The following is a 15,308-nucleotide window of genomic DNA, read 5'->3' on the forward strand; positions in this document are numbered from 1 at the left end:
TCTCTGTCCCATCACCTCCCCTCTTCATATAAATAGCCAACTTATGGGCTACAAGCTCTGCTGTGTTTGAATAGCAATACAATAAGAACCACCTTGACAAGAGGTTTTAGAGTCTCCAAAGCACCTCACACGGCCTGGCTGGCCTGGGGGCGGGGTATGGCTATGTGGTTTTATTCCCAGTTTAGAAATGCTCAAACCTGCCTCGGGAGTCCAGTACCTTTCCCCAGGTCTCACAGCACATCAAATAAACCAATGTTTCCCATTAAGGGAAACATGTCACCCTCAGCGTGAAATCTTTACACCTGGGAAGGGGGTGGTAACGCTGCCTGAATCTCAGTCTTGCCCATGGTCTTCAGAAATTCCAGGTAAGCGATCTGCCAACAGCATGGAGGCTGGGCTGCCTTCAACCCATCCCCACTAGCCAGCTGTAGAGAGATGTCTCCAGGGGACCCATTCGTGCTGGCCTGTCTTCCTGGGCTACCGAAGGTGGAATTTGACCCAGATGACTGGGTTGTATACTTGAAGCCCAGAACATCCACACTTCAAAATTCCAGAATTTAAATGTTTATATCAGAGAGCCCAACTGCCTGAGAACCCTTTTCCTTTCCCAGAAGACATCAGCTTTTCATCATTACAGACTCACAGTAAACCACACGGTCATGGTGGCCACCACTGCCTCATAGACCTCTCTCACTGAGACCAGCCTTCTAAGACTTCTGACATCTTGCGAATGTCCCTCAAGCATAAATAAATGGGGTATGTGGTAAAATGGAATTATTTTCATGACTGGGATTTTTTTCCTTCAAAGTAAATCATTTCCTTGAGAGCAATGGCAAGGACCCAGTGAGACCCGAGGCAGAAGCCCTGCTTTCCCTTACTTACCCCAGAGATGAACTAGATACATCTACCAACATCTTCTGGAAAAAGAGACTTTCCCAGACGTGAGGTTCCAGGTCATAGACTCAACTTCCCAGGACCACCACCTGCCAATCACACCCAACACCAACCTCTGACCTCCACATGTACACATATGTACACAGCCATACAAACATGTATATACATCATACATCACACATATGCAGATAGAGATCCCAAGAATAAAAACAACCTCACTTTGAAAGCCACTAGAAGCAGCTAGACCTGTGTACATCTCTACATCTCCAGCATGTAGCAGGTGCTCAGCAAGGCTTCTGTGACCAACAGATACCAGAAATTAGTGAAGGGGCAGAGCTACAGCACAGACACATCTGGCCAGCTGTGAGCTCCACCCACTTCTCCTGGCCTCCATGATGAGATGGAGTCTGGTTGTAGTCTCAGATCCCCAGGGATCCTCCAGGACCTTTCAAGCTCTTGAGCCAGAGACTCCTCTCAGACTTTTCTCAGTACAAGTGACTGAGGCCTGCCTGCCTCTTCAAGACCCCAGAGGATACTTTCAAGTTCTTACTAGTATGGTGTATATGGTATGGTAGTGTGCATGCAATTGGCCCCCTTAATTTCCTAGGGAGTGGCATTGTTAAAAGGTCTGGCTTTGTTGGTGTGAGTATGGCCTTGTTGGAGGAAATGTGTCACTGTGGAGGCCATGCTTTGAGATTTCCTATGGTCAGGATACTACACAGTAGGCAGTCAACTCCCTGTTCCCTGCATGATGGTAGGACTTTCAGCTACACCAGTATTATATCTGCCTGCAGGCCGCCTTGTCTCCCAACATGATGATAATGGAATGAACCTCTGAAACTGTAAGCAAGCACACTCAATTAAATGTTTTCTTTGTAAGAGCTGCCATAGTCACGGTGTCTCTTCACAGCAACAGAACCCTAAGACAGCATGGTTAACAAGGAAGCAGGGAAGGCCATACCTCACAGCCGTCCTTTATCATCCAGTCAATCACGGGGCAGTGGCCTCCGTCTGCAGCCCAGTGCAGAGCCGTGCAGCCTCCAAGGTCTCTGGCATCCCAAGACGCTCCGTGTCTTCGGAGGTATTTCACAACATCTAGGTGGCCCGCGTAGCAAGCAAGCATGAGACTGCAGTGTGCAGAGAAGGAGAATCTGCTATAGGTGCCACCACTGACCTTGGGTTCACATTTTGTTCATCCAGAGTAAATTTTAAAAAAACATCAATTGAGTTAAAAAAAAAATCCTGTGTGTTTTATCTACACAAAATGTGCACGTGTCCTGATAGATAAAATGTAGTAAATCCATACAATTTTTTGTAAAAATCAAAAAAATCCATTTTACCGTAGAAAAATGTGATTAAATCCATGGAGTGTTGAGTCAGTCACAAAGGGGAAATTTAAGTCTGCAATATGAAAAAGCTTTCAACAATTTGAACAATAAAAGATGTCAGGCATCAAAAGTCATAGCATATGATCCATTTACACAAAACATCCAGGAGAGCCTAAGGAGGAAGCCTACAACAGGCTGGTAGCTGTTTGGGCTAAGGAGGGAAAATGTACTTGCTATACTTCATGAAACTGACCCCCAGGGCGGCCATGATGGGTGAACAACCACATGAATGTCGTTTAAAGCTCTACATTCTATGGAATTTGGATTGCATCTTTAAAAGAAAAAAGTACTGGAGCAAGATAATCCAGAGGGTAAAGCACAGTGAGCTGAGTTCAGCCCCAGAGCCCACACTGTGAAAAGAGAGAACAGACGCCTGCACGCTGTCCTCTGGCCCCTACATGAGCACTAATACACACGTGCATGCACATACACACATGCAAACACATAAAACAAAAGTGTTTTGAAAATGAATAGTAGTTATGATTTAGTATAAATTATTAGCTTTTAAAATATCCAAAGAAAACCCAGTTTATATTTAAACAGAATAAAGAAGGATCACGGGTCATGCTCTCAGCGATCATTATTAAGCCAATTTCTCAGTCTAAAACAGGAAGTTCACTCACTGTCGTTCCCCTCCACCTGCTGGGGCGTCCTCCTTGTAAGAGTCTGACAACTAAAATGGAATTCTTTTGTGCACCTCCTAATCAGATAGCTGTATGGGCAGAGACCACTCCTGGATGCTGGATGTTAGTGGAGACTGATGCAGCCACATCATACAAATGTATTATCCTATAGATTAGTTTTCTAGTTGCCATGAGGAAATGTAACTTTGCAGAGAGGTAGCTATCACCACTGCCACCAGAATCAAGCCTGGAATCGCCACCTCTGGGATATTCCACAGTATGGGCCTCCACAGCTGTGACCTAAACAACACAAGCTCTCAACATTCCTGCTGAAGATGGCACCCTGTGTTCAGTCAAACCTTTATAACCTTAGCATGAAAATACCTTTGCCGGAAATATAGAGTTAGGTGAGCAAGCTAGATGCTGCCCTTCCACTGGGAGGTGACAGAGGCAAGCCCAGAACGCAGGCAGTCAGCTTCAGATGTCAGTTAGGCGGAGAGACATAGAAGGGAGGGGAATGGAAGAGAGAATGGAGGGGAGAGAATAGAGAGGGAGATAGAATGGAGGAAGAGAGGGGAAGAGGAGAGAGAAAATGAGAAGGGGCGTCAAGATGGAGGGGAGAGACGATGGAGGGAGAGGACTTGATAGAGAACAGGTTCTCAATAAGGAAAATGAAACCACAGAGGCAGGGCCAGCAGGCACAATGTGGGAGCAAGGCTGAATCATGATCTCACCCCAGCACCCACCACAAAGAGTGACATCTGGAGGACAAGCAGGAGCCTGGGTGTCGGTGATGCCGGGGGACTGCAGAGGACCCCAAGTGTGCTGTGATGGCAGGTGTGCCTCCAGGAGCACACAGCTGAAGGTTGACTGTGAAGCACACACGTGGGAGGGGGTTTCTACAAATATGGGCACATGTCAGCCCTGCCAAGCTGCTGTGGAACAACCTTTGTACACTGTAAATACGTACTACTCCCAATGGTTAATGAAGAGCTGACTGGCCTATAGCTGGGCAGGAGAGCCAGACTGGGAGGACACTGGGAAGAAGGACAGAGTCAGAGGAGACACCATGAGACAGGCAAGCAGGATGGGATGTACCTACATGAGGTAAATGAGCCTCAGGATAGCACATAGATTAATAGAAATGGGTTAAGTTATAAGAGCTAGCTAAAAACGAGCCTCAGCTATCAGCTGCGCATTTATAATATTAAGTCCCTGTGTGGTTACTTGAGGTGCAGCTGGTGGGACAGAGCCAGGCAGAAAAGTGCGCCTACACCAAGACTCAGTGGAGCATGGGCAGGGTTTTCTGTGTTATTCTTCCACATTTTCTGAATGTTTGAAAATGATCTAAATAAACAGTTGAAAAATAAAATGGAAGATCATCTCAGTAGAAAAAGGTTGACCCTAGATGACCACATAAGGACACTGGGACTATTCAAATCCTTGATCGTCCTAAGAAAGATGCCCTGACTGTAAAACCTTAATTGGACTTCTGAGCTTTCTCTGGGTGTAGAAGTCCGAGATCAGTCCTAAATCAGTGTGTGAGTGACCATGGCCTTTCTGAGCTTTGTATTAGCACATATTCATTGCCCTTTCCTTCCCTTCCACCTCCTGCCAGCCACCTCCTCTCCAGTCTCCTTTCTACTTTTACATTATGTGTGTGTGCATGTGTGAATCATTTGTGTGTGTGTGTGTGCGTGTGTGTGTGTGTATATCAGATTGCATGTGTCTAAATCATTGTGTATATGTGGATCTCAGATTGTGAGTGTATGTGTTTTCTCACATAAAATGGAAGGAAGTGGATGTTCAAATTTTCACCTATACCCAATACGCAGCAAACATTCCACCACTGAGCTAGACCCCAGCCCTTAGGACCTGGCCCATGTATATTCCCAAATTGTATGCATCATGACATGCTTTTAGCAACTCCATCTGGAAATGTCTAATTTACTCCACCTTTATTAATTGTTATTAGCAAACGCATATGTTCTAACTGCAGTCTGTGTGAGTTGCTGGGCAGAGGGAGCTGTCCCTGGCTGTGGATGTTCATGGACAGACTCTGTTCCCTGCACGCTGCTCAGTGTTCACTCACACAGCTCTAGCTATGCAACTTCTCCTGCCCATTTTTGGCCTTGCACATTACAAAGATGACTAAATCCCTACTTCCTCGTGGTATTTTATGACTTTTTACATTTAATTTTCTATTCAGTTGACATGTGCTTTGATGCTTGCTGGAAGGCCAAGATCTTACTTATTTTCTTTCTCGAATAGCCCTTTTCTGGTACCTTCTCCACCCATCTGTAGCACCTCGACCATCATACACGAAGTTCTGCCTATCCTGTTTATCTTCTTCCAATCTTTTACACAGTGCCCACCTCTCTTGTTAGTTTAATTCTTAAGACATTTTAATAGCTGTCCTCATAGTCTCTGAAAAAGTTTTAGTATCTATTACCATCCATTTGTTCACTCAGATAAATTACAATCATTTTAACAGGTTCCCAAGAATAATTCCATTTGAGGCTATATTCAATCTATATGCTAATTTGAGAAAAATAGAAAATGGTGCCATATTCTTGCTATCCTGAAGTGTGGTGTATATCCCGATTGTTCGCCTCTGGATCTCTCAGCATAGTTCTGTAGCTGTACATTTTTATCACGCTTCTTGCCTTTGGGGACTTATTCTACTCTGCTGGTTTAGATATAAATAAGTTAGTACCTTTTTTAAACAGAGTCTCATCATCTAGCCCTGGATGGCCTGAAACTCACAGAGGTCCCCCTGCCTCTGTCCCCTAAGTGCTGAGATTAAAGGTATGTGCCAGTACACCTAGTATGTTTCTAGTCATCTTATGACTGCCATGTCAGGAAACCTTCTTATTAAGTTTCAGGTCTTTGCTAGTTGTTTCTTTTGGGTTATGCAGGCCAGGAGAAATTACACCTCTTACCCCTGTATCTTCCAAAATACTGTCTAATCATGAAACAGAATATAAGGTGCATTCGCTGAGAGCCTGCTTCACACATACCCATATATTAACATTCATTGCCTGCAATAACCCATGGGTTGTAAGGAAGGTTGCTATTCAGGGTGACATACTGTGTCCTTGAAGGACTGGGTTTGATACCACACTGTCTGTTCTATTCACTGCGCTCCCACTCCAACTCTCGGCAAACTCAGAAGGAATTTACCATCGCTAAGAAATGACCATTTTGTATGGTGATAGGCAGGACTGTATACACCTGTCATCCCAACTCCTCCAGAGACTGAGGCAGACATAGGAGTACCAGACCAGCACGGACAACACAGTCGTACCATGGTGGTTTGAAAGAAAATGCCCCCCAAAGGGAGTGGTGCTATCAGAGGGTGTGGCCTTGTTGGAGGAAGTATGTCACTGTGCGGGCCGGCTTTGAGGTCTCTTGCTCAAGCTTCCCTCAGTGTGAGTTTGTCTACTTCCTGTTGTCTGAGTCAAGATGTAGCACTCTCAGCTCCAGCACCATGTCTGTCTGCATGCCACCATGCTCCCTGTCATGATGATAATGGACTGGACCTCTGAAACTGTAAGTGAGCTGCCCCAATTAAATGCTTTCTTCATGCCACCCCAACTAAATATTTTCTTTACAAGAGTTGACTTGGTCGTGGTGTCTCTTCACAGCAATAAAAACCCAAACTAAGAGACTAACTCATCCTCCATCGCAAAAAAAAAAAATAACAAATAATAAATGTTGACACTTGTTGCTACTTCTGTGCCAGGCACCCTCCAAAGGCTGAGGGTCTGCTGTGGTTATATACACACGGGATTTCTGTGCTAGCACTCTCTGCTTTATTCCCTTGGGTCTTTCACTGACCCTGGAGCTAGGCTAGCAGCCAATAATCCCCAGTAGTCTTCCTGCCTCCACACGCCCCAGTCACAGTACTGCGGTTATAGATAGATGCACACAGCCATCCTGGCATTTTACATGGATGCTAGGAATTCACTGAGCCATCTGTCTGGCCATCAAATACATTTTTAAATGATGCATTGTCTTAGTTCGGGTTTCTGCTGTTGGTGAGGAAACACTATGACCAAAAAGTAAATAGGGGAGGAAAGGGTTTATTTGGCTTGCACTTCTACATTGTTGTACAGTAGGAAGCCAGAACAGGAACCCAAATGGGACAGGAGTCTAGAGGCAGGATCTGATGCAGAGGTCATAGAGTGGTGCTGCTTACTGGCTTGCTCCATCTGGCCTAGTCAGCCCCCTTTCTTATAGAACCCAGGACCACCAGTCCAGGGACAGCACCACTCACAAAGGGCTAGGCCCTTCCACATCAACTACTAATTAAGAAAATGGCCTATAGGCTTGCCTGCAGACCTATCTTGTGGAGACATTTTCTTAATTGAGGTTCCCTCCTCTCAGAGGACTTTAGCTTGGGTCAAGTTGACATAAAGCTATCTAGCAGATGTATATTCATTGTACATAGTGTTGGGTTTCATAAGGACAATTTCTCTCAAGTAGACCACATACTCCAACTCATACCATCCACCCTCCTCACTTCACTCCCATCTGCCCCTGCCTGGTCCTGCTTCTGTTTTCATGTAATTTATACTTAAATGGCCATGCATCTATATAAACTCTAGAATCCACAAATAAGAAAAAAAAACATCAAAATCTGGCTTATTTCACATAATCTGATGATGCCTGGCTGTATCATTTCCCAGAGGATGTCACCACATTGTGCTTTAGGGTGGAATAAAACTCTACTGTGGGTGCACACCTTTCCTCCCACACCCTTCTGCTGACAGACACCTAGGCCAATTCTAACAAGGCACTGAGTTGCACAAAAGGTCTCCCTTCACTTTGAATCTCTAAGGAAGGATGTTAGGTTAGAAACCTTCTATAGGAATTCCCTTACCTTCCCAAATACTTTTCTGACTGGGAGGAAGTGTGTTATAAATATAAATACCTACAAACATGCAAAGGACCTGCTGCCGTTTTTTTCCAGGAGTGGGGTTGAACCCAGGGATTTGCACATCTAGGCAAACACTGAGCTGCACCCCAGCCCTGCTCATATGCTCTCAATAATGCTCTCTGCAGCTTCCAGCTTGTCTTTGCCGCGGAAACTCCGAGCTTAGGACCGACACACGCAAACCTGAAGCAAGAGCCTCTATGGAGCAAACACTTGAACACATTTTTTCATGTTTTACATAGATGCTATTCATTTTCAATTTTCCACTTCTTGGATGGATTCTGGTGGCTTTGAGTTTCTCTAAAAAGCATACATTTCAACACAATTACCAAATCTATTATGAGACACAAAGCATTACCCTCTTTTCATTTTCAAACACCCTCTCTCAAACCATTATTTCTCTTCCCAGTGTCCAATTTTATTTCTCTTTTCTTTGATGTACAAGACATCAGTTTATCATGAAGATTTTTGTTAAGAGGTATCCCATGCATTTTTACAACATGAAAATATTACCATTAATCCCTTTGTAGCTCTTTCAATTCCTGCCTGTTTCCTACTTTCCTTAAAATGTTTCCTTAAAAAAAAAAAAAGTGTTTCCTTTGTAAACTGGAAATGTTTTTTTCAATACTCTTCAGCCAATTGATGGCTTAGTTCCAGACTGGTTTAAGAGTCACTCAGAAAATAATTTATAAATTATATCTCAATGTTATCTTTCACTGAACCGGAATGGAACAGATGGCCTCTCTGGCTTTAGAAAACCACATTTGAGTTTGTGGAGATGGCTCGGTGGGTAAAATGTTTGCACTCAGGTGAAAAGCCAGGTATGCCAGCATGCATCTCTAACTCATCACTGGTGGTAGAAGTGGAGACAGGAAGCTGCCTGGAACTTGCAGACTGGCCAGCCAGCCCAGCTGAGTCTGCCAGCTAGCTGCCAGTGGGAGACCTTGTCTCAGAAAGCAAGGTAGTTGTCTCCTGATTATAATACCTTCAGTTAACTCAGACCTCCACGAGCTTTTACAATCACACCCATAGAAATGTGCACCCACACACGTGTACACTGACACATGCATGTACATACACACAGACATAGACACACACACACAAAAGTACGGCATATGATCAGAGTGTATGCAGGCAGTGCCTATGCCTTCGGCCTGTGAACATCATGTGCCCTGCGGGCATCCTGAGGACACCATGTACCCTGTGGGCACCCTGAGGACACCATGTACCCTGTGGGCATCCTGAGGAAAGGTGGTGTCGTTTGTCTCCTTGTTTGGCCCATGTACTAAAGCATGGTGCCTAGCGTGTAGTCGTCATCAAATAAACATTGGATGTGCTAAAATAGTTCAATCTAATCGCTACAACCGCTAGTATTGAAGTATTTCAAAGTGTTCCTTCATCTGTCCATGAATACCAAGCTCTCCCTCAGCCGCTTCCTAAAAGACTAGTGGTTCTCAACCTGTGGGTCGTGATCCCTTTTGGCGTTGAATGACCATTTCAGTGGGGTCACATATCAGACATCCTGCATATCAGATATTTACATTATGATTCACAACAGTAGCAAAATTACAGTTATGAGGTAGCAATGAAATAATTCTATGGTTGAGGTCACCACAGCATGAGGTATGAAAGGGTCACAGCATCAGGAAGGTTGAGACCCACCACTGTAACACCCCCAGCTGGTGTGACGGAAACCACAGCCACATTTTGCAATGGTATCTCTGATGCCGACTTTGGCTGCTGCTTTACAAACACCTGGGCTTCTTGGGCAGCAGAGGAAGCTGGAATGTAACAAGAGCCCCCAAGAAAGGAGCCATGTGCCTGGCCAGAGCTGGGGGTACTGTTTTTACAGATATGCATTACTGACCTGGAGGAGGTTGGGCAGGTCATATCTGATGGACGAGACCACAGATGAACAAGCCAGCTTTTGTTATCCCATCTTCCCAGTAGGACCCAACCACCTCTCAGGACTTTCACAGTAAACTGGACAAAACGTGTAAGGCAAAAAACAAACAAACAAACAAACCAAGAACAGTCTAATAACACATCAGCAACTATGCCAGCTCTCGGAGTTACCCCACCTCCTACCTGTCCTTGCCACTTCCGTTCTTCAGATTCACATCTGTGCCATTGGAAACTAGGATCTTCACAAGCCTGGGCGGAACCAAGTTGAAAGTAGTGAGATAAATAGCTTCGGGGCCTTGGCGCCCGTGGCGGCCCCAATGAAACTTCGTAATTTGACATTCAAGGCATCCTTTACCACACTGTCCTCTCTACCCATTCTGAAGACAGGAAGTTCTGTTAAACGGGAAGCCCACTGATCCCCACTAAAAATCGGGTCCCAGCCTTCAGTCATTCATCATACCCAACCCTGCCCACACGGCACAAATAGTTCGTGTCATTTTAATGGCCATTTTTAATATAGGATCAAACAGAAACACTTAATGAGAACACATTTCTACTGTTGGCATTGTTGCAATCAAAAGAGAAATATGATTGAAAGATAAGATGTTAGTACTTAGAGCCATCCCTGCGGGACAGCTAATGGCAACCTCAAGGGCAAGTCCATTCCCAAATGCCCTCATCCACTTTGTTTAAAGAAATTCAAATTCCAATCTTGATTGTTCCCAAGACGTATACAATATATGGTGTGAGATTAAATACAAACGAGTCTGTGTGCTGCCGTACCCAACACAAGCACCTCGATGGAAGCCATTCCAGGGGAGCATACGGGGAGGGAAAAGAAGCTACCATCCCATGTTGGCTACAACCTCCAGGGACAGGGAGAAGCCGTACCTGGTATAGCCTTTCTGAGCAGCAACCATGAGGGCAGTAAAGCCAAACTTGTTGGGCACGTCCACCTTTACATGGCTTAAGGAAAAGAGAGAGGAAGTTTGTCGTTCACAACAGAGATCCCTGAAGTTAACAGCATCCGCAGGGGCTGAAATGCTTCATTTTACCAAAACCACCAGTTGTTCTTGGCGTTTAAGTTTTTGTTGTGTTACAATGCCCTAATGGCTTTAAAGGTTCGATTTTTAATGAAAAACATTGTCATTTTACTTGGAACGGGAACTTCCTCCAACTCAAAACCATTGTGCCTTTCCATGGACTCGTCTGTGAGCAGCAAAGCCTCCTGGCATGAGCTGGGAACAGCATGGCACCTATGCTCCCTTCCACCATAGAAGCAGGTGTGGCCAGGGCCTGGGCTTTTCCCTCGGCTCCTCACTCTCCTAAGGGCTATGTATTGATGCTGCCCAGGGAATAATGCCCATCTCGTGTTGCCAGTAAAGGATCTTGGCATTCTGTGGAACCTTCTCATCAACTTACCAAGTCCCAGTTCAGAAACCACTGCCTTCTCAGGTGCATAAAACCATGCTGCAGAAGAATCTAAATTGCATCTACATAGGGGAGGGGAGGCACCCAGGCCCCTCCCCCTTTTTCTAGAGTCCTTCCAACCTTCTGGTCTCCAAGACAGCTGGCTGGCTGATTCCCAGCATCACCTGGTATCACATGTGGGCATTTCAGACTGACCTGTACTCAATGCTGGGCTGAGAGCCAAAGGATAATAATTGTGGCTGGGGCCAAAGCATGATGCCCGGACCTGTCATTTCCTTTGATAGTTTTCATTTTAAAAAAAAAAACAAAACAAAACTAAACAAAACAAAACAAAAAACACCCACTGCATCACTCACAGGGGTCTTATGACTCTGTTAGCTAGGTTTCCCTACCTCATACCAGCCACCTGAGGTCAATGTGAGAGGTGCTTTCGAAGGCGCTAGAGAATCTCTCTAAGAAAGCAAAATAGAGCCGTGCCGTGTGTGCCTGTGCCCGGGCGTCGGAAGAAAGAACAGAACACCCGGCTGTGCTCTCTCACCCTCCTTCCAGGATCCGAAGCAGGAGATCTTCATCATTCACGCTGACAGCACGGTGGAAGTGCTCGCTACTTATGGGCTCCCCTAGAGAAAGCAGACGGGCAGCCTTCACCCAGAATGCAGGGGTGGGAAGTTGGACCCCACTCTATCTCCCGTGGCCTTGGGTGGACGTTCACCTTTGCTTCCAAGAAGGCATGGAGTTGTCCCTGTCGGCAGAGCTCACATTTCCCACTGAACTGCACTTTTACTGACAAAGACCCGTTTTTTACGTGTTAAGAGAAACTTCACAGACTGACCCAAAGAACTGGGACATTTTCAAATCGTAAGGTGCTCCTTCGTGAGTGCTCCCATGGGAATAATCCTTCCTAACGTCTCCCGTGACCAAGGAAACCCCAGCAACTGTCACAATGTGCTGCTTTCTTTTACCAAAATGGCTAAACTATTTCAACAAGGACAATTGCTTTAGCTCCCTATGTTGGGAGAGCAGTTGGGCTTCATACCCGCAGGGAAGTTGGGAGCATTGAGAAACCCCTTAAAGGAGATGGTAATCTGCCAAGTGGGAAATAGTGGGGATGAGCCTAAGAAGACAAAAAGATCAGTGGGAAACTGAGAGGGGCAGCGGCTGGCACGGAGACATGGACGTCAACTCTGGGGGGGGGGGGGGGGGGGGGCAAGGAGGCAGCAAATCAACAGGCTCAATCTCAATACCACTGGCTACTGGAAGAAATTCTCTTCCAATCACTAGTTCTGCATCCCATGCCTCCCAAATCAGCATGGCAGAGCTCAAAGGTGCATAAGCAATGCAGTGGTAACCATGTCTAGTACAGCTCCCCCGTCCCCTCACAGCCTACCAGATCCCGCACCACCTCCCATGCATGCGATGCCTGCATGGCTTCAGTCTGTAGCTCCTGATCTAAGTTATACCACTGGATGGTTGATCAATAGTGCCATAGGGGTCTCTGAGAAAATAGGATAAACGGGATCCCACACACTTTTCTCATTAGTATTACAACCAATTTCATAGTTATTATTCTAAGCTATAAAGGAAGATAGCAAGTCCTTCCCCATCACACACAGCTCTGAGTCCAGACTCCCTCCCGAGGGGCCTGCCCCAGCCCTCGCACTCCCTCTCAGAGCCCACCACCTGCAGAATCAGATAGCAGCCTTTTCCTGTTCCAGTCTCTCTAGGACATCAGATCCCAGGCAATGGAGACCTCACTAAGTGATAGACATTCAAAGTGACCAAGTGACCGGGGTGGGGGGGGTGATGAAAACTGGAAACAGTGGGTCAGATTGGCCACAGCTGGCTCCTTCTCTCTTTTTAGGTAAAAATCAATTGATATCAACTTAAATTGCTTTAAAGCCGCTGTCTTCTAAAGTTTACCAATCTCTGAAAGATTTATTCAGTCATGTTAGACATCTTTTTCATCATTTCACACATCTTTAAACCAAAGGCTTCATTCAAATCCAGGTATTGTGTAAAGCTTTCAAAGCCAAGGGCCTGGCCATCCTTGTTCTTCTAAGGAAGGTCCTGCCAGTCCAGGGATCTCACTAAAGGGACTTTATACTCCCAAGGACATTTGACACATCTGTTGTCACGACTTGGGAGATGCTACTGGCATCTAGCAGGGCAGGGTCAGGGATGCCCACAGGACAGCTTGCCACCACTCGTGGCCTAGCCATATTCAGAAAGTCAGCAGTGTCATGGATGAGGATCTCAGGTGCATTGAAGTGGACATTCCACAGACCACTGTGTGACCTCTACACTTCAGGGGATTAACTTAACAGTGCCTTGCCCTCCCTCCTTTCTTTCCTACATAAAGGGAGAGGCAGTTTGCCTAGAAGAAGCCGATTATCTACAAAAGAACCCTTTTGTGTGTTTCAAGATCCAGCTGCCACAAAAGCAAGTTACCGAGTCATGCGTGGGAGTGTCGGAAGTTCATCTGGTCTTTACTGAACTTTTCAATGTGAAGAGCATTCTAAATCTACTCTTACTAGTAAGGACTCCACATTCTTCCTAAATTCTCCTCCTAGTTACAAAATCAGGGCTGAGTAATGCAAAGCTGTCCAGATCATTGGTTGGGAGAAGACAGCATCAGAGCTTATGGTCAAGTCTCACCTGGGGCCATAATTTAATAGGCATTGAGGTATCTGACTGATTCATAATTATGTTTCTATTCTTACTATGTTTTAAAATACAGAATCTAAAATAAATGTAAACTCCCTGCCCTTCCCAACAAGTGTCAAATAAACATGGATGCCTAAAAGCTTCAGGGAATGTGGACTTGTGATAGTCAGAGCAAGGTCTGGAAGCATCTGTAGCAGTCCCCATCTGTGCACTGGCTACTTGTACTCACTACGCTCCAGCCTCACTGTGCTCCAGCCTCACTGTGCTCCAGCCTCACTGTGCTCCCCCGTCACTGCGCTCCCCCGTCACTGCGCTCCCCCGTCACTGCGCTCCCCCCTCACTGCGCTCCCCCCCTCACTGCGCTCCCCCCCTCACTGCGCTCCCCCCTCACTGCGCTCCCCCCTCACTGCGCTCCCCCCTCACTGCGCTCCCCCCTCACTGCACTCAGCCTCACTGCACTCAGCCTCACTGCACTCAGCCTCACTGCACTCCCCTCACCTCACCTCACTATACAGCACAGGGAGGTGTTCTGATCGAGGTCTTCTGATGGAGGCACTTCCTACCACATCCAGGAAGTGCTGCTGTACGAAAATATTAGAAAACAAAACAAGCTCATTTCATGCTTATGAGCTTGAGAGCTATGTGCAGCAAAGATGTCTAGGCTTTGTGATACAGCTAAAATAAATGTGCTGTCTATACCCACTTCTACTAGGGATCCTCAGTGCTTCCCATAGGATTCTATGACCAAAGGGACCACCTCACAGAGACAGAGGAAGCAGCATCCTTGCTCATACATCTCACTTGCTGAGTCTTGGAAAAAACAAAAAAACACTGGTCAGTTATGAGAGTCCCTCTCAATGATAGCTAGTACTCCCCAGTTACCAAGATGCTGTCCCAAGGAAGACAAAGAAAAACCGAGAATCCCACTAGAACCAGGTGGATCAGTCCAGGAAACCCTATTAACATGGACTGGTGTCATGCCTAGGTGGGTAAAGACACTTGCTACACACAAGCCTGGTAATCTGAATGCCATGCCAGATCCCACGAGAAGGTGGACAGAGAGAATCAACTTCACAAAACTGTCCTCTGACCTACACAAACACACACACACACGTGCACACACACTTGTGCACATACACACAATATTAAAGAATATTTTCAAAGAAAACCTGTGGGCAAGAACTTCACAAGACACAATGAGAAGAGCCTGACGGCCACTCTCACTTCCACTGCAGGCAGGGGGCACGGAGAACAGAGAGGAAATTCCAGGGCGAGCAACATGTCCCACCCTTCCAAGCATGAGCTCTTCAAGACTCTGCAGGTCTGGCCCAGGAGAATGGCCTCAGTGTGTGCAACTGAATAGAGAACAGGCCGGCCTTGGGGGGTCCAACCCCACAGCGCTTGCTCTGGGTGCCGTGACTGCACACATCACGTCGAGGGTGCTCCGGGGTACCCATCTGGGCT

The 15,308-nt window shown here is 46.2% G+C and overlaps 1 protein-coding gene across 2 annotated transcripts in view; it reads right to left on the reverse strand.

Moving 5' to 3' along the window:
• The window catches only part of Fank1 (fibronectin type III and ankyrin repeat domains 1), a 102,747-nt gene that overhangs the window by 2,523 nt on the left and 84,916 nt on the right, over positions 1-15,308 (reverse strand). For both annotated transcript variants that reach the window (XM_087908329.1, XM_087908328.1), the window contains exons 4-7: positions 11,719-11,800; positions 10,641-10,715; positions 9,933-9,998; positions 1,856-2,021 (exon numbers count right to left, since the gene is read on the reverse strand). In XM_087908329.1, the coding sequence (XP_087764455.1) occupies positions 1,856-2,021; positions 9,933-9,998; positions 10,641-10,715; positions 11,719-11,800 (389 nt within the window). The remainder of the gene's footprint in view (positions 1-1,855; positions 2,022-9,932; positions 9,999-10,640; positions 10,716-11,718; positions 11,801-15,308) is intronic.

The sequence above is a fragment of the Myodes glareolus genome, chromosome 7, assembly GCF_982192425.1.
Source record: "Myodes glareolus chromosome 7, mMyoGla1.1, whole genome shotgun sequence".
Lineage (NCBI taxonomy): Eukaryota > Metazoa > Chordata > Mammalia > Rodentia > Cricetidae > Myodes > Myodes glareolus.